At 47.7% G+C, this 18,342-nt stretch overlaps 1 protein-coding gene across 6 annotated transcripts in view; it reads left to right on the forward strand.

Moving 5' to 3' along the window:
* The first annotated feature begins 6,169 nt into the window (after positions 1 to 6,169).
* Positions 6,170 to 18,342, forward strand: part of GRK3 (G protein-coupled receptor kinase 3) — a 125,590-nt gene continuing 113,417 nt past the window's right edge. For 4 of the 6 annotated variants that reach the window (XR_006778425.2, XR_006778426.2, XR_006778427.2 and 1 more), the window contains exon 1: positions 6,171 to 6,368. Coding sequence is in view for 2 of the 6 variants with exons in the window: in XM_045791204.2 (XP_045647160.2) it covers positions 6,256 to 6,368 (113 nt within the window). In the remaining 4 variants the exon portion in view is untranslated. Of the gene's footprint in view, positions 6,369 to 18,342 lie in introns of all 6 variants that reach the window. The other 2 variants (XM_045791205.2, XM_087857178.1) reach the window with 2 other exon arrangements.

Consider the following 18,342-nt stretch of genomic DNA (forward strand, 5'->3'; position numbering starts at 1 on the left):
TTAACGCCTGTCTTTAAACCCTTCCATTGGCTTCACGCCACCCTAAGATCTCTTCAATTCCCCTCTGTGGTTCGCAGGCCCTGCCTAATCTCATCCTGCTGACCTCTCTGACATGTCTCTCTCCTTCCTCCTCCTCTCTCTAGGGGCTGCCCACTTGGGCTCAGCTGATCTGACCCTTCCCTAATCTGGGTTTCTCCCATGTGGCCCCTGCCTGGACTAAAGGTCACTTCCACGGTGACCTTCTCACACTTGAGCCACGGGAATCCCTGGGCTGTCTTGTAACGCACACATGCCCTCTTCAGTAGGTTTGGGGTGGGGCCTCCAATTCCAATCTTCCCACCGCCTCCTGGAGGCCTGGCGGGGCGGGCCTTGTGAGAAACGCAGACCCTCGGGCCACGCCCCGGACTTCTGAATCTGAAAGTGCACAGGAGCAATTTTAGCGCCTCTGTGTCTGGGAGCGCTGATCTAGGGCACCCTTTAGGAGCATGTGACCATTTTTCTGGTGGCTTCTGCGGGGGAGGGTCCTCTTGGGTCGGGGTTATGCCAGGGCTGGCCCAGGTACCATGATTTTGTTGCTAAGTCTACACCCTGTTGGAGTCTACACCCATGAGTTCTGACACGATGAGTCCAGTCCGGGAGCTATTCCTCCAGCAGGGAGAGAAGACCCAGAAGGGGCTGGAATAGGAATGAGATGCAGGCCAGGGGGCGGGGGTGGGGAGGTGGGGGAGGGGGATAGATTCGCTGGTCTCTGGCAGCTCCCGGCCCATCGTGACATGCTGCAAACGATTTGTGTTTGTAAGATGTGACACGGGAGGTCAATAGGATTTTTCTTAGCAGACTAGGGACTATGGTGGCCTTTTCGGGATTGGTCTTGATATAATTTCCCAGCTGAGTGGCCCACGCATGGTCAGGCAGAACCATGGAGGGAAGGCCACCAGGTTAAGGGCCAGAGGAAACTTGGCAATGCAGCAACGTTCTGGCCTTCTGTGACTTACATATCCAGAGGTCATCTTCTCACTGCTTGAGAAAGAGACAAGATGGGCTTTCCGGTCCCACGGAAAAGCCAAGACCTGCCCTGGGTGTCGGAGGATTCCGGGGAGCCCACTTTCCAAACGTCATTGCTGGCCCTGCATTCCTGCCCCTCCTGAGCTCTCCTCTTGGTCTTACAGCTGTTCCTTTACCACTGGTGTTGAGCCCAGGGTGGGCCCTGGCTCCCCACATCCCTGCAAGCCACCATCAAAGCACCCATAAATATAAGCCGTATAGTTGGAAGGGTCACTGGAAAGGCATGACATTGCTGTGTAGAAAAGCACACTTAACACAGACATCAGAACAACAGACTTCCTATTCCTGAATGTTCCCTGGACCACCCCTCTCCACCCCCCCAGAGGTTTTCCCTGGCTACCCATCCCAAGGAGTGCCTGGCCTCAGGCCATCGCATTGCTTTCTCTGCCTTACCCCCTCTTCCAAATCTTGCTATCAGGCAAAGGGATTTACCTCTCTCCCCGCCTAGGCCTAAAGCCTCCAGAACCGCCTCTATATACCCCAAGCGCCTCCAGGCTCTTAGCTGCCAGAGAGCCCTTCTAGACTATTAGCGGCAGCAAGGCCCAGCGGGGAACCTGGGCGGGGCAGGGCTGGGGGCTGGGGGGGGGGGGTTAGGGCTCATCCTTTACCAGGATGCACCTTTGTTAGTAGACACCCAAGGTTTTAAATAGCATTTTCCTCTCCCTTTAGATGATCTCTGGCTTTTTGAGGCAAACAATCTATAATCTCTTATTCATTCATTCATTCAACACATATTTATCGAGGAAGGTCAGTGTGCCACGTGCAGATGCTGGCGGAACAAATACAGTCACACTTGCTTCTAGAAACCTGCTGCTGGGTTGCTTGCCTCACCTGTGGGGTGTGACGACAGTAAGGATTAACCCGCTGGGTATTGTCTGATACAGTAAAACCGAAACCGGTGAGATATTATGTTATGGAGGGGTGCCAGTACTCTTCACCTTGCAAAGGGATTCACTGCAGGATTAAATAAATCCAGAGAACTTTGGAATTTGATGGGACCTCGGGGACCAGCTCATTCAATCCCTATACCGGGAAAGTGATATTTTAAACGGTGTAAGAGGCTTGCTTCCAGGTATCCAGCAATGCCAGAGCCAGGGGGTCACAACCAGAGAGCTTTTTCCTTCCCAGGACTTGTCTCTTCCCATCACTCCTTGCACGATACAGCGATACTCCAACAGCGATGAGGATATCAGTGATAATAATATTTTTTGAGTGCTTTCTAGGTGTCAGACACTGTTCTAAGTGCTTTCCATGTGTTACGACATTGTTCTCCTAGCAATGCCATTAATAGGCACAGAGAGATCAAGCGACTTGTCTAAGGTCACACAGCTCAGAAGTCCTGGCACTGGGGTTCTAATCCGGGTTATCTGGCTCTTGAACCCAGATGCTGAACCACAACATTCAATAGTTTCTCTTTAGGGAGGGACTCCCTGACCCTGACCCCAAGCCCCAGCAGAGAAATAAGCTTCCACCGACATATTTAAAGTTAGGTATTTCTGTATTGCACATCGTTTCAGTGCCAAGCAAACCAAAGCTTGATGTCATACTTTCCGGCCGATCTTTTAAAGTACTGGGTTGCTCTGTGTGGAGCTGCCATTGAAGTTTGTAAAGCTTTGAGGATAAAACAGTGGGAAAAGCAGATGTGATGCCTGTGACTGGTAGAAGGACTGTGATCGAGGTTACAGGTGAAATGGGACGGTGGCTAGAAATTCCTACAGACTTTACAGAGTGAGAAGTTTGGAAATGAACCCAGTCAAATGCCTATCATGCGTGGTGCTTCTTCAGTTAGCCACTATACTTACAGTATTGCTTACACAACAATCACGTCTCTCTCATCAGTGACTGAACTAAATACTGTGCTATTAATGAATTAAGGTCAGGCGTGTTCGGCTGGCCCCCAAAATCATCTCATGTGAGTCTTAGAATTGACTTTTTTCACGTGTGCTTGATTAATTTCCCGGAACACCCCTCAAGGTGCACACCCTCCCTCCCCCCCCCCCCGCCCCCTTTATTGTCTGGGGATTCTCACTTTGAGTAGGCAGTCCCAGCAAAATCCAGAATCTAAAACAAAAAAGACCAGTTTGTTCTCTAGTTAGCGTTTCCCTTTGAAGGGGTGATCAAAATTCACCCCGGAGAGTATAAATGTCCATGCCTCCATCTCCGTTAGGGTTCCCGAATCCTGGAAAGTCACAGAAAAGAGGAAAGAGAACATCGCGAACCTCGCCGGAACTTTGGGAGTTTTATCTATTATCACAGACAGCGGGAGCCCAAAGCCATTTGAATCGTCTGGGCGAGGAGGAGGAAGGAGCACGATTGGCCGAGGACGAACGGATGGTGATTTGTTTTCTCTGTTCGTAGTAATGATTACAGGCTGGCCGTGGCGTTTAGCAACAGGGTCCAGCAGGTCAGTTATGACAACTTCATCACTGTCATTAGAGCGTTTTTTTTTTGCAGTGAACACAAAAAGCTGTTCAGCATGAAGAGAGTCGAGGGAAAGAAAGAGAGGAGGGGTTGGAGAAAGCCAAGGAGAGAGCCAGGGAACCCAAGGTCCGCACACTATTAATACCAAGGAAAAATACCTCTGGGTGCTCCAGTCAGCTGACTTCAATGGTGAAGGGGCCTCAGTTAGGGGACCCAATTTTGGACTCCCTGTTCTTTCTCCTAGAAGAGTAATTGGTCATGTTTATAAAGGCTAATCATTTATGCCAATTTTGGTTCCTAAGAAAAGCCCTAGGGGGATGTTATTTTTGGTAAAGGGTCTTCCTGCTTCAAGCAAAGTGACTGTGAGTAACTAGTTTCAGTATCTTCTCTCGCATGTCGGGGTACAATGAAGTCAAATAAACAGAATGAGCGCAGTGACCTTTGTTGGGGACTTACTGGATGTCAGGCAAGGTGGCCTTTTTATGTGTATCACCTCCTTGGTCTTCTTACCAACTCTGGAGTCTTGCGGCTTCATACCCATTATACTAATGAGGACAATAAAGCACAGAGGTAAAATGTTGCCTCTGAAATCACCCAGCCAGTCAAAGCCCAGCAGGGATTTGAATTCCGGTGCGTCTCTTGTCGCAAGTTTCCTACACCATGCTGAAAACTCACATACACACACGCCCCCCCCCCCCAGCCTCCCCCCCCCTCCCCGCCCCAAACAAAACAAGCACACCACCACCAAAATTCTTAACTGAAGCCAGGGGCAAGTTTAAAAATCCCGGTACGCGGAAGGACCATGGAAAAGTAGGCAAGAAGTATGTATTTATTTCAGGATCCGATCATGTGAAAGCTTGAGTGATCAAAGGACATATTGAAGGAAATGGTATTAATTAAGTCACAGAAATGTGTTACACTTTTTTGGGAACTTGCCACCTCCTCCTGGGGTGACCTTTGACAAGACATTCTGTGTTCCCATTTTTAGGCAAAAAAAAAAAAAAAGTAGTGAGTAGAAAACGTAAGTCCAATCTTTGGTGCAAATCTTTGTCTCATTAGTGTATCTTGCTTGTGCTGGCTTTCTGCGGCCCGACAAGCTCTTTTGACTCATGTTCCTACTCCTTACGTCTCTTTTATCCTTTTCTGGACAACTTTACCAATATCATGCTTTGAATCTTGAGAAATATCTGGTAAAACTGGCCAATTAGGATGGCAGGCATAACTGGGAAACAGATGGGGGGGTGTGATGTGGTAATAGAGGGAGGGAGAGAACAAAAGAGGGCAGCAGTTCTCATGATGACCAAATGAGGTTGCTTCTGCTGTGACATTACATTTACTGCCTAAAATGTGACCCGAACCATTTCTGGTGAACTCTGTTAACCCTGTAAGCTATTGACAGGACATTTACTCAAATCTTAGTACTGATTCTCCGCTCCTGGTGCAACCTGACCAATGGGCAGGAATTCAGGGGGATTTAAACAAATCAATTAAATCCTAGTTCAGGTCAATCTTAGGACTTCCTGGGTGTCCCTGAACAACCACTCCAGCCAGTGCCCCACATGGGTTCTGAACTGGACTTGTGTGTAGCGCTGTGGAAAAAATAAGAAGCAAATGAAAACCTCAGGCTGGGGTGGGTGGTGGTGACCAGACACAGAGACGGAGACCGAGACTGAGGATCAGGAAGCTGGAAATTCCCTCCTGCCTTGGTGTTTGGGCTCTCGCTTTTCCACTTCCCTAAATCACCCTTGCGGTGGGCCTGTGCGCACAGTGGGTGCTCCCTAATTGTCCCTCGAACCGATGGTAAAACCATAAGGTCCTGAATTTTAGCTCTCGTTCTTAGCGACCATCTTAACATCCAAACTCCAACCTCTCATCTGAATGCAAGGGACCACCCTGCCCTCGATCAGGGGGCTCCCTAAGGGCAGCTCCCGCGCTAGCTTTCACCCCCCACCCCCCCTTCGCCCCGCTTAGCATGAGACGAACAACTTTCTCCAGCTTTTAGGTTTCTCCGGGCTGAGTTTACGGCGGGGCTGTTCGGGGTCAGGAGCAAGGCTTGGGGGGCCGGCCGGCTGGGTGCTGTTCCAGGGTGGCCCGGAACCACCGCTTCGGCATCCCCTGCAGGACAGGTGGGGCATGCGCTTTTCTGGAGCCACCCCAGGCCTCCTGCAGGAATACTGATTGACACTGTCCGGTTTGAGAACTAGCGTGTCCAGGGGACGGAGGGCTCCCCGCTGCCCCCTGGGTGGTGGGCGTCGGATCCAGGGCACCCCGGGGCTGGCAGGGGTCCGGGGCAGAGGGGGCGTGAGCGCGCCGGGAGCTGGGGGCGGGAATTGGGGAGGAGAAGGAGGAGGAGGAGGAGAGGAAGTCCCCCGTGGCCACCCCGAGGGGAGGGCGGGACGGTGCCCGCGGGCACTCGGTCAGGAGACCAGGGGTGCGCAGGCAGGGGAGCTCCGCCCGCTCGCCGAGGGGCTCCTACCGCCGGGCGCGTGCTCCCCCGCGACCCCCGCGGGAGGGGCGGGGGCGGCAGCGCGTGCGCGGGGCGGCGGGCGCGCGCCGGGGGGGCGGGGCGGTGCGCGGCGACCCCGGCGGGCGCGGGGTTGCGGCGCGCGCGGGGCACCGAGCGGGGCGCGGGGGCGCGCGGGCGGGAGCGCGCGGGGGGGCTGCCCCGGGGCGGCCCCCCCACGTCGGGGCGCGGCGGGCGGCGGCGGCGGGAGCGCGTCCCGTCCCGGTCCCGAGGAGCCGCCGCCGCCGCCGCCGCCGCTCGCCAACATGGCGGACCTCGAGGCCGTGCTGGCCGATGTCAGCTACCTGATGGCGATGGAGAAGAGCAAGGCGACCCCGGCCGCCCGCGCCAGCAAGAAGATCGTGCTGCCCGAGCCCAGGTACCGGCCGCCCGGGCCCGCGTCGCCCCCCGCGCCGCCGGCCCCCGCGGCCGCCAGCGACCCCCTGCGTCCGGGAGGGTCGGGCGCTCGGCCTCTGCCGTTCCCCCCCCCCCCACTCCCCGGCCTCGCCGTTCCCGTCTCTGAAATGGGCCTCGGAGGGCTGCCGGGGGGGACTCCGACTGAGAGCGCCCCAAAGTGCCCAGCGCGGCGCCCGGAGCGCAGGAGCGCCCCACTAACGGGCTGCCGGGATGTGGCTGTGACTTGGCTGGACTAGCTCCATCCTTGTCGCTCCCTCCTGTCCCATCCCCGTCTCTGGGTCCAGCCCCATCACTAGCGTAGTCAGTGCTCCTCTGCCACGGCTCCCTCCTGCCCCATGCCTACCATTCCAGCCCCATCCCTGTCCCTTCTGCCCCATCTCTGTCACCCCTCCAGCTCCATCCTTATGGGCCCCTTCTGCCCCGTGCCTGTGGCTTCCCTGTGCTGCATCCTGGTCGTTCCTTCTCTGGTTCCTGCTTCCCCCTTTGCCAACTGCGTCCTCTCCTCAGCTCCCCGTGGTCTCCTTAGTTGGGGAGTGCAGGCTCCTTGCCTTTGTCCCAGGTACTTAAAGTGCAGTTTTCAGTGCTTGCTCCTTTTGAGGTCCAGTCTAGTCTGCTTCCTATCCTCTTTCCTTTCCTCTTTTGTGCCCCCAGGCAGTGGTGAGTGGCTTGTGACCCACACAGTTTTCTTTTTGGTGCTAAGTGTATCACCCCAGCGGCTTTCCTCAACTTGCAGATCCACTGGTGGTACTTTATTAAAAGGTTGAAATGGGATTCACTTTAAATGCACATTGAATGGTTGATTCCAGACAAGAATTTGTTGTTTAAAAGACCAAAGAAGGGTCCCACTGAATCGGCAAGGGGTTTGGTGAGGGCCATACCAAGTTGTGATTTTATATCGCAAATGATTTATTATTGATGGGACTAGTAAAAGACTTTAGTGGTTCATGTCATTAGCACCACCCCAGAAGAGATCGCTCATCAGATTAACAGTTTCAAAGGATCAGGGTTGGATTTTTTCCCCCTTTAGCTTCTTTTCTAATTAACACCCTCGTGAGTTGTACAGTGAATGTGCTAAGTAGCTCTTGGTAGAATTGGTGGTAAAAAGAGGCATCTTCTTCTCTCTGTCAAATAAATAAATAAAAAATCTTAAAAAGAAAAAAGAGGCATCTTCTGTATGGTGAATTGGAAACCGTGCAATTTTGTAAAATATTAGAATCTAAACCGAAGCTGTTCTCCGTTGGAAGCATCAGTGTTTCAAGCACTGTACACCCAAGATTGCTTAAATTGTTATCTTGATCTGAGAAAAAAAAAATCTTTATTTAACGCTAAGTGATCACCAGATAATTTTTATAAGTCCATTCATGAGCCTGAGCCCTACGACAGAGAAAATATTAGTCCCTTTCAGTTACTCGTTGTGAAAAGCCAAATTGTGTCAATGAGTACGTGCTAGGTATTTTTGGCTTGCTTGCCTTTTTTGTTAGCCCGTGCCTCTTGTTGGGTTTGCAGGGTGTGCTCTTAGATAAGGAACGTCAAGCAGGGAAAATCAGGGAGGAGTACAGACCTTTTGGAGGGATGTGAAATTAACACTCCGATTCCAGAGTCCAGCCTATCCGAAGCTCGTTGAAAATCAGTGCTGTTTAAAATTTCTGGCAAACAGGAAGCTAAGTAAAAGAAGAACCCCCAAACCAAACCTGAATTTCATTTTTAAAAAACTGCATTTTTATAAATGTGGTATTCAATGCTTAATTCCTTTTTTCTTTTGCCTTTTCTACTCTTCCTAAAGGGCAGGGAGTCCTAAATATATCGAGGCTCTCTATATAAAATCGACAAATCTTAACTCATCGGCAGTTTTGGGGGGGCGATATATAATATTAAAATTAGGAACTTCTTTTTTTTTTTTGGTGTTTTGAACTTAATGTGACTTCTGCTTTTTTAGTGTCCCTCTTGAGAACATACTTATATGTTTAGGATATTCACTTCCTTGTATGAATGCCTTTGTTTTTCAGTGGTATTCTTTGGTAACACTTTCCTTTAAGGCAGAACTGGAAGATGGTGAGCGTATTTCTCATGACATTTTAGAATTGAGAAATATCAAGAGGAGAGTAATTTTAGGAAACAGCTCTTAGTTATTATTATTCTGTTGCTTTTTTTTTAAAAATAGATTCTCAAATTAGGTTATTGGAACCTCCTCCAAGGATTCTAATTTGTTTTGCATTTATCTCAGTGGCTTTGGTTTTAGTTTTGTAATGTGACCTTTTACATAGTAACAGCCGCTTCTCATGGTGCTCTTAGGATTCTGTTACATTGAGATTATCAAGTAACACATCTTGCAGATTTTTGTCTACCCCTGGATGGCAGGTAGTGGCCTGCCTGCTGGGTTTTGGGGCGGGGGTGGGTGGTTGGGGGATTTCTCAATATGGTAAGAAAGTTAATTTTCGCAGTGGCTGGCAAGACCAGCACGATTCGCCTCTGTTGGTAAAGGATAGAGGTTGAATGGTTTCTGATAAGAATTTCTATTTCAGCTGCATTTTGGAGTGAACCATGTGATCACCAGTCTTTGGTGCTCTTGAAAAAGATGTTTAGATTTGTATTTTTAGTATCTCAATGAGGAGCATAACACTCGCCTTTGGCCCATCACTAGTGACTTTTTTCCTCCCAGCCCGATTATTTGAAATCACTGGAGTATTCTCGACGCTTCCTCATTTTAGTTGCTTTGCACGCAGTTTTAAGCAAAAAGCAACAGGACTACATAATCTCTAGCTAATTTAAATGAAATGTTGGGTCTGCCTTCCCCTGCCTGTTATGGGAGAATCTCATAAGATGGAACATTCTGCCCTGGGGAGATTTTGCTTCTCCGAGATAGCGAGAGGCAACCATTTTGTTATGTTGACACATTATTTAATTAACGAACCAATGAGTGTAAATCCCGTAATAGCTGACTGTTTGTTCAGATTACAGAGCTGCTTCAGTTTACTGAAACATTTGTTGAGTTAATGTAGCTGATAATGGGATCTGTTGGGAATACTAACCCGTGACCCATGGGTTCACTGTGCAGGCCCAGTTAGAAACACGAGCGTTCAGATGTGCGTGCCAGTTACCCAACGCCATGTGAAGGAAGAAGTCCTTTTATTTGATAGAGTCTAATTCATAAGCCAAGGCCTACAGAGGGTCCACGGCTTAAAGCCGTGGATCATCGAGACCACTTATACTTTAGGCTCGTTACTCCGATGAACCTTTTCCAATCGGAATGAAGTTCAGTTGACTTGGAGTCACACATAGTTGAGAAAGGTTGAGTAACATGAACTTGACCCTTCCCCTGTATCCTATGTCCATTTAGGGGACCTTGACGGTTTTGGATCATTAATTGCAAAGCTTGTCCTTTCAAAGTAGTCATACAATATGATAGGAAGTTCTGAAAACAACATTTGCAAGATTCTTTGTCACTTTCCTGGAGGACTTAGAATATCCTTAAGGACATCCGTGACACCTTTTATTACATGACTTCCGTAGGTGGTTGTGGGGCTGTTTCTCCTAGCCAGGCATGGGGACACCGTGATGGACCCGCCCACAGCCTTGTCCTTCAGGGGGCTTATGTAGTCTAGTGGGAAATACACAGTTGATTCAAGAAAGATGTTTACTTTGAAGTGCAATTTCTTGAAGATTCTCTTTGACCCCAGACAAGTAGCGTTTGGATGGCTTTTATGATTCTATCATCATAGAGCTCATGTTTGCCAAGTGTTTTTACAATAATTTGTTAGTTATTCCTTTGGAAGGACTATCTAGCCACAGTATACATAGTAATGTGGTAATATTGCATCTTCCTACTTGTAAACCTATCAAGTGGAATTGATCTTGAAAAGTAGCTCAGTTTTCTTCTTTTGTGGGAATGGAGTTTCTTCAGTAAGTTCCCTAACTGCAGCCTGTGAGTGGTGGATGGAGGCTTTGAGCGAGTCCTCTCTGTTTTGGTTGTAGGGAATTCTATGCCTGTGTGGCCCCCAGCCCCCAACTTTGAACTGAAAAGTCAATGTTGAAAGAATGAACCGTCTTCAGGGAAAAAAGTGTTCTTTGTCGTTGGGAGGAGTATTTCTATGTATAAAACGGTGGCGGTGTTCTTGCCTCTTTTCCACTAAGGTACACATTCAGAACGTAATTTGTTCTGACCTTTTGGTTATTATTTCTTGGTTCAGAGTCAATTTGTGCCAGTGACTTGAAGGTTCAAGCACTGTGCGTAGTTGTCAATTCTTAGAAATAGATGTTCCAGTGCAATCAATTTTGGACCTAGAACTGGCTGCCCAAAACATTGTGAAATGTTTTGAGTCGAGAGCCCAGTAGATCTCTTTGAGGTTCAGGCAGCCCCGGTTTGTCTACGCAACGTGTTCTTAGAGGCAGTGTCTTAAAAGTGCTTTTCAGCATGCCGAATTTGGCTTTGCCAGACATCTGTTTGGACAAGACTGAAACTGTTGGATAGGGAGTCGAAGCTTGAAGCAGGGAAGTGTAGGTCTTTATCTGACAGCGGGTGGCAAAGCAGAGTGGGAAACAGCCAAGTCGTCTAGAGCAGGATGCCTGGGGTCTCTGTAGCCCTGATAAGGGAAGGAGACGTTTTACTTCCATGAACTAGGAATAGAACAACTTCCATTTATTGAGAGCATACCCTCTCCCCGGCCACTTGGCATAAAGAGGGCAATTGTTCCCCACGAGAGAGTGCCGCCTGGTGAGTACCATGGGCCTCATCAGCACGGTTAAGCACCCTGCTCAGGGGACAGCCGAAAAGCAGCCGAGGCGTAGTCAAGCCCTGATTTCCCAGAATCCGGGTTCTTTCCTCCTTTCTGTGCCATTGAGCCAGCAGGAATAAGGAGCACCCTCACCTCTTCTTTCGCATGGAACAGACGACACAGTGATACTTTTTTGTTTGGGGACAATATATCTTACGGGCCGTAAGATCTCTCCATTCAGCCGATAGCAGCTGCTGGTGCAGCGGTTGAAAAGTCGGGACCGTCCTCAGAGACCGAAGGAGAACAGCTATTCCTCTGGAACCTGGGAGAGCGGTAATTATGACTAAGTGAATAAGCAGTTTCTTCCTTATTTCCCATGAGGAGCTCGAGGGTTAAATGCCTGTTCCGTTCAATGCAAGAAGTGCAACCTTGCCGCTGAGAAATTTGTAGAAGAGGCGGCCTCAGCACCCCCGCCCCGCCCCTCCCTACCCAAACAGGAGTTCTACCTGAGTTATTATTTGGAAAAAAGAGCAGAGCGGGCCCCTGTCTCCCCCTCTGACCCCCTGCCGAGATATTTCCATTTTGGGGAAAAGGGTAAAGGGGCAAAACAATATTTTTGGCTTTATCTGCAATAAAAAAAAAATCACTTTCTCATTCAGAACAATCCTCCTGGGGCGCCTGGGTGGCACAGCGGTTAAGTGTCTGCCTTCGGCTCAGGGCGTGATCCCAGCGTTCTGGGATCGAGCCCCACATCAGGCTCCTCTGCTATGAGCCTGCTTCTTCCTCTCCCACTCCCCCTGCTTGTGTTCCCTCTCTCGCTGGCTGTCTCTATCTCCGTCAAATAAATAAATAAAAATCTTTAAAAAAAAAAAAAAAAAGAACAATCCTCCTTTGCTAATACACCGAGTGTTTGAGGAAGGCTGAAAAGTTTGATGAAAACGGGTTGTGCGTGCAGGGTGGTCTCGTCTGTCTTTAACCTTCTTTGGACATTGTCAGTGGGAGAACGGACACCATGAGCCGGGCGACTTTCAGCCCATTGTCGTGAAATCATTTGTGTGTTTAGAAACTTCCATGCTAACCAGGTTGGATGTCCCCAGACCTGCTTCTGGTCCTACTGTTTCTCACGTCTTTATTCTTCTCTATTTTTGTCATTGATCAGCGCTTACAACCCCTGGGCCTTTCCTGACTGCTCTGTGGGTCTAAGATAAAATGCGGGGAGAGAAGTAATACCTTGGCTTCCCGTATGCTGTAAATGTTTCTTCTAATTTTGGAAGTCTTCTCCTGGGTCCCCTGTGCTTCAGTGTGGGGCATCTGCAGATTATAGCACTTTCCATATAGGGTGGTATAGAGAGGACAGTGGAAACATCTTTACAGTTCATTTACTCTGTGATTGCTGTTTTGCGACAGCCAGCCTCCACCCAGCCTTGGCCTGTGCTCTTGTTTGCGGTCATTTTCTTCTTCCAGGGTCTCAGGAGTAGGAAGAGGTGAGTATATATGAAAGTACCTAGGCCAGCGCTTCATCCTTGGTGAACTCGAAGGTCACCTGTTTCATCCCTGAGTCCTCTCCACAGTTCTAGATCAGGAACCAGGAGCTGTGGGCCCGATTCCACTGGCAACTTGCCATGGGCCCTTGGTAAGTCACTTCAATACACTATACTTAGTTTTCACTGTCTGTACAATATGTATCTATTCATTTCTGATCACAAAATGCCCTTCCCCCCCAATCTGTCTCTTGCGAGCATTTTCTGTCCCTGTAGTATATTTGTAAACAAGAGAAAACATTAATTTCAAACACCGATAACTCAGGAAAAGATTGGATGAAATATTAAAGGGTGATTTTTCTTTTATTTACACTGTGGGTGGTTGCTGTAGGGAGGGATTATATGTAGCACAAAACGTGACACCTTAAGAAAGTATAAGATAGTAGCAGATACAAAGCAGCATTGCGTGGAGCCCCCTGTGTCATGTGCTCTGAGGAAGCAGGCTTGGGAGACAGGACTTCTGAAAAGTTGGTTTGTTGGCCCAGGCAGCAAAGAGCAAACGTTGACCCTTAGACACATAAGTAAGTGAACTTCCCAGATTTCTTCTCAGCTTTCTTCCTTTGTGGTGGCATGTGTGTCTAGAACCTTGTACGCATGATGCCTCACTCGGTTCTTTTTCTTTCTTTTCTCCCTTCTCCCTCTTTTTCCCCCTCTGCCATCCCTCTTTCCTTCCTTCCTTCCTTCCTTCCTTCCTTCCTTCCTTCCTTCCTTCCATCCACCCACCCACCCATCCTTCCATCCATCTTCCATCCTTCCATCTGTCCTTCCTTCCATCCATCCTTCCATCCATTCTTCCTTCCTTCATTCCATCCGACCTTCCTTCCTTCCTTCCTTCCTTCCTTCCTTCCTTCCTTCCTTCCTTCCTCCCCCCCCCCATTCCCCCCCTCCATCCATCCATCTTTCCATTAATCCATCATCTATCCATCAGGCTCTGGGCTACGCTGGCCTTAGTACATAGAGTTAACAAGCACGCTACTAAGCAATTAGGAGAGTTAACTCATCCTTTGGAGGTCTTCTCTTCAGTAAAATGAACCAAAAATCATAGCCGAAAAGCAGCTGGCTTCAGTGTATTGAGCATAAGGTAATTCATTTCAGTATTCCTCAGACAGTAACAGATTGCATGTTAATAACATAGCATTGTAGTAGCTCGTGTTTGAAAAGATCTTGGAGGGCATCCAGTTTAGTCATGCATTGGATGGGTGACGTCCCTGTCTGACGGCCAGGCAGGGTCATCTTTGAGGAACATCTTTGGAAGCTCTACGGTTGTGGAAAGCTCCCTTCAGTTCATTCTGTGCGCTGATCTTTTGCTGACCTTTTGTGGTTATGCAAAACAAGTTTAATCCTCGTAAAACGTGACAGGTTTCCCAGTACCTGAAGGCAGCTCCCCTATCCCACAGTGGCTTTCTTGGAAAGCTGTCCCCCCTATTCCTTTAGTCACTCCCCAAATCCAGCTGAAGTCTGCATGTGCTCGGTGTAATCTGTGCTTACCAGTCTGAACATTACCTAGCTAAATAGGAATATTAAAATTTATAAAGACTAAAAAGATACCTGTAAAGTCACTGTACTTAATTTAGTGATGGCAAAACGAGTGAAAAAATCTTAGTTCAAGTGTATGTTTGAGTCCCTCTAAAGTTCCATAATGGAGAGAACACTTTTGGTTCCTCCAGTGATTTAAAATTCATTACATGGTTTGATTAGGGGATTAACATTTCCATTAAGTCCGAATTTGGAAGCTAGGATGGGTTGCACGTGTCTTTCGACAGTGACTGCCACTTGCCCTGTGCTAAGTAAGTTCCAGGCCCTGTATACTTCTTAGATAAGTATAGGCTAAAATATTTTCGGAAGAGAATGAGCTTTAATTATGCTGCAAAAGTCTTTTTCTGAGGATTTTAGGGCTTATGTTTCATATATTCAAAAGCTTACACCTACAACTCCGCTAGGAGTTTGCTGGGGAAGGCAGCAAGCGTCTTCGTGCTCAGCAGTGAAACTTGATTGGAGAACACGCTCTCGGTATTTGTGCTTTGTGTCATGAAGTCAGTCCATTGTTCTTTGTCATTTTTCTAGAAAGATCCCTCTGGTGATATTTTCAGGTTACTCTAAATGTTCTGTATCTGCATTGCGTTTGATAAGGGCTTAAGTTAAAAATGAACTCAAAGTTACATGGGAAGGCATTTACACAGCTGTCGAGTACCGCAGGCTTTCCTTTTGCATTGTGAATGTCTAAAGCTGAGATGACATTTCAGATGTATCTTCTTTTAAAAACACGAGACTCTTGCTATTTGGTTGGAGGTGGTGGTAAGCGAGGTACCTAGACTCCATGTAGAAACAGAACTAACCCTGACAGGCAAGGTCAAGGGATTTTAATATTTACCTCTCATCGGTCATTCTTTCCTTAACTGTGTGTACTGTTTCTTTTCTTAAAATGACACCCTGGTTATGTGCTGGCTTTTGTCGTCACAACATTATGTATAGAATAGAGTGTAAAGCTTTCGTGCTGTCTTCTGTGCTCCATTTAGGCCCTGCTTCCTTCTCCTGATTATTTAGCAAAATGTCGCAACTAGGACTGGCGTAGAAGGGAAGGTGTTTTCTGCACATGAGCAGTTTCTAAGTCTTGCGTGAGAGGGGTGGCACTTAGGATCATGATGTCCCCCTCTCCCCCCAAAGAAGTGTGACAGTGTTTGTGGTCAGGGATTTTTTAGGGTTCAGTCATTTGCTTGGTTTTTTATTCCATAAGGAAAACCAGCCAGTGTCTCTGTGTCTCTGTCTTTTAACTAAAGCGCCCTTCTTAATGGGGAATGGGTGTTCAAATTATTAAAAAAAAAAAAAAAAAGATCAGGTTATGAAATAAGAAGAGCTTATTTTTTCCTGGCCATTTCGTACTGGTTATCTCATGACCACCTAGGGATCTAGGGCTAGGGTCTGTGGTGGCGGAACAGACAGAAAAAGCAAGACTCTTTGGAAGTGCCTCAGTGATTCCAACCGTCTCCTCTTCGGAAGCTCTCTCCAGAACTGGGGCATGACTGGGGTCAGTACTGAAATGATCTCGATGGCAGTCCACTTGTCGGGCTTAACATTTAGATCTGTGTGTGTATATCAGCAACAGCTGATCATTTATTTCATATTTATTTGATAGATTTGAATTGAGAGTAAAAAACCCCTCACTAATACTTGTGTGCAGTGCTTTATGGTTTTGCATGTAAATACTGTTTTTAGTTTTTAACAGTTATCCTCTATAGTAGGGAGAAATTTAAAAAAGAAAAAAAAAAACGCTCCAGACCGTACTGAAAGGTATGTTTTGTCTATTTGGGGGGAAATTAGCTGTCTCCTTAGACACTAGTGTCTTTCCTGTGGTCTCTGGGACAGCCCTCAGCCATTCAGACCCAGAAACTAGATTTTATCACTGCATTGAGCACGTCCGTCTCTTATAGTTAAAATGCATGTCAGTCAGCCAGGTCTGCCTGGCTAACCCATATCTTCCTCTTGCCCAGTGGTGGTTCTCATTACATAGTTTAAGACCCCTTTGAGAATCTGATGAAGCTAAAGGTTCCCACTCCCCAGAATGCACTAATTCACCTAGTGGGTCTATCCGAAAAGCCAAACTAACTAGAATATACGTTTAATACTTGACGCTCAACACTAATCTCCCAGGAACCCAGATGCCCGAAGGCGGTGTGGCCAGAGCGTTCTCTCCTGGGGGTTTCCCTCGGGGAAGTGTAGTGCGGCCCGCAGGGGCTCATGGCCCGAGGGGTGGGAAGGGTCTAGCCTGAGGCTCATCAGTTTCAGTAGCTGGGACCTAGTCACTTCTCCTTGGGGTGGCTTTACTCTGGCTGTGAAGTCTTTGAATTCCCTGGCAGTGAAGGCTTCTGCGATGACCTGTCCTTCCCGTTCTCACTGGGGGGCAGACCTCCTCCGGACCTGATAATACAGTTACCGAAACCACAGCCAGGGCCAGCCAGCCCAGGAAACTTTGGCATTTCTCTGCCCTTTTGTGTTACGTATTGATTTAAAATCTTTACTCTCAGAGGGCAGGCTTTCTTCCTCATTTTCAGATTCTTGGAAATGGCTCTGCGGTACTCATCATCACCTTTAGAAGGAGGAAATTCAGGTTCAGAGAGAAACTAATTGCCCAAGATCACATTGATAGCAAAGGGCTCAAAACTCTGCATTTTAATAGACACCTACAGACTATCTTTTGCCATATGAATCATCTAAGAAAAGAAAGTTCTTAGAACAGTGTCAATTTCAGATATTACCAACACAGTTTGGAAAATGAATTGTCGGGATGCCTGGGCGGCTTAGTTGATTGAGCGTCTGCCTTCGGCTCAGGTCATGATCCCGGGGTTCCGGGATCGAGTCCCACATCGGGCTCCCTGCTCAGCGGGGAGCATGCTTCTCCCTCTGCCTGCTGCTCCCCCTGCTCATGCTTTCTCTCTCTCTCTCTCTCTGACAAATAAATAAATAAAATCTTTGAAAATAAATTGTCTTCACCCAGTAAGGGTTATCAATGATAGGGATCTGATAAGGTAGTCCAATAGCTCACTTATAATTTCATTGGAGATGTTGATTTAATAATAAATATATGAATAATTCCTTAAAAGATAAGATGTCATAAAGTTCATGTTCAGTAATAGAGTTGGTTATCATTAATGATGGCCATGTTATAAATTGAGAAAAGCTGCATGTCAAAGCTTCTTAATGTTTTCTGACCCCAGACATCTTTTTGTAATTTCACAGTTACCCTTATCTTAAAAAATAGAAAGGAAATTCTCTCTCTTTGCCTGTCAGCAGGTACATGCATAGCCTTGGCCTTGGCCTACGTGTCTGTTTACTCTAGATACGTGAAGAATTTTTCACGTTAACCTTGTTAGCAGGACATTCTAAATGGTGATAGGAAATTAATGAAACAGGCTGCACATTTAACCTTCACACAGGGAGCTTGTTGACCTCATCCTGGGATGGGGTCGTGTTTGTTGGGAACTCAGCAGTGAGTCCCTTTACAGCTTGCCCTCTGTACCTGCCGAGACCCGTTCAGCTTGTCCTCGGTAACATGGAGAGGCTCCGCAGTCTTTTGAATTGCTGCGTGATGCATCATAAAACCACTGTTTACCTAACCCCGTGTTCGTAATCGTAAGCGCCGGGGCAGTGAATGTTCTGACCTGCGTATGTTTGGGCCTGTAGAATTGACCCCTAGAAGTAAGAGAGGGGCATTTTCAGGTTTGCGAGATGATGCCAGGATGGTCCTGTATGTTTTAAGGATAAATAGGGCTGCGTTCAGAAGTGTTAATGTTATAGTTAGTTTAAAATCCTTTCATAGAGACTATATAAATACAGCCGGGTAATAAGAACCAAGATTTTAAATGTAAATGAAGAGATACAGGAGTATAAGACAAGAGCTAAGCAAAAACCCTGCTTAAATTCAAATTGGAAAGTGATTTTAAATTCATGATATTTTTTTGGGGGGTGTCTTATCACATATATGTATGTCTCAGCTCTAGCCATGGAAAGGCCTGAGAGACAACTGCTGTCCCCTCGCTGTGGGTACCCTTCCCAGGCACACCTGCCTCTGGGTGTGGGCAGGGCCTGGGCGAGAAGACCCTGGAATTTCTGTTACCTGTTGTATCAGGAAAAGGAGCCATCCAAGAGTTGGGGTGGACGCCAGATCTAACAAGCGCAGGGGCAAGAA

The sequence above is a fragment of the Ursus americanus genome, chromosome 30 (assembly GCF_024610735.1).
Source record: "Ursus americanus isolate L20-20 chromosome 30, mUrsAme1.1.p, whole genome shotgun sequence".
Taxonomy (NCBI): Eukaryota; Metazoa; Chordata; class Mammalia; order Carnivora; family Ursidae; genus Ursus; species Ursus americanus.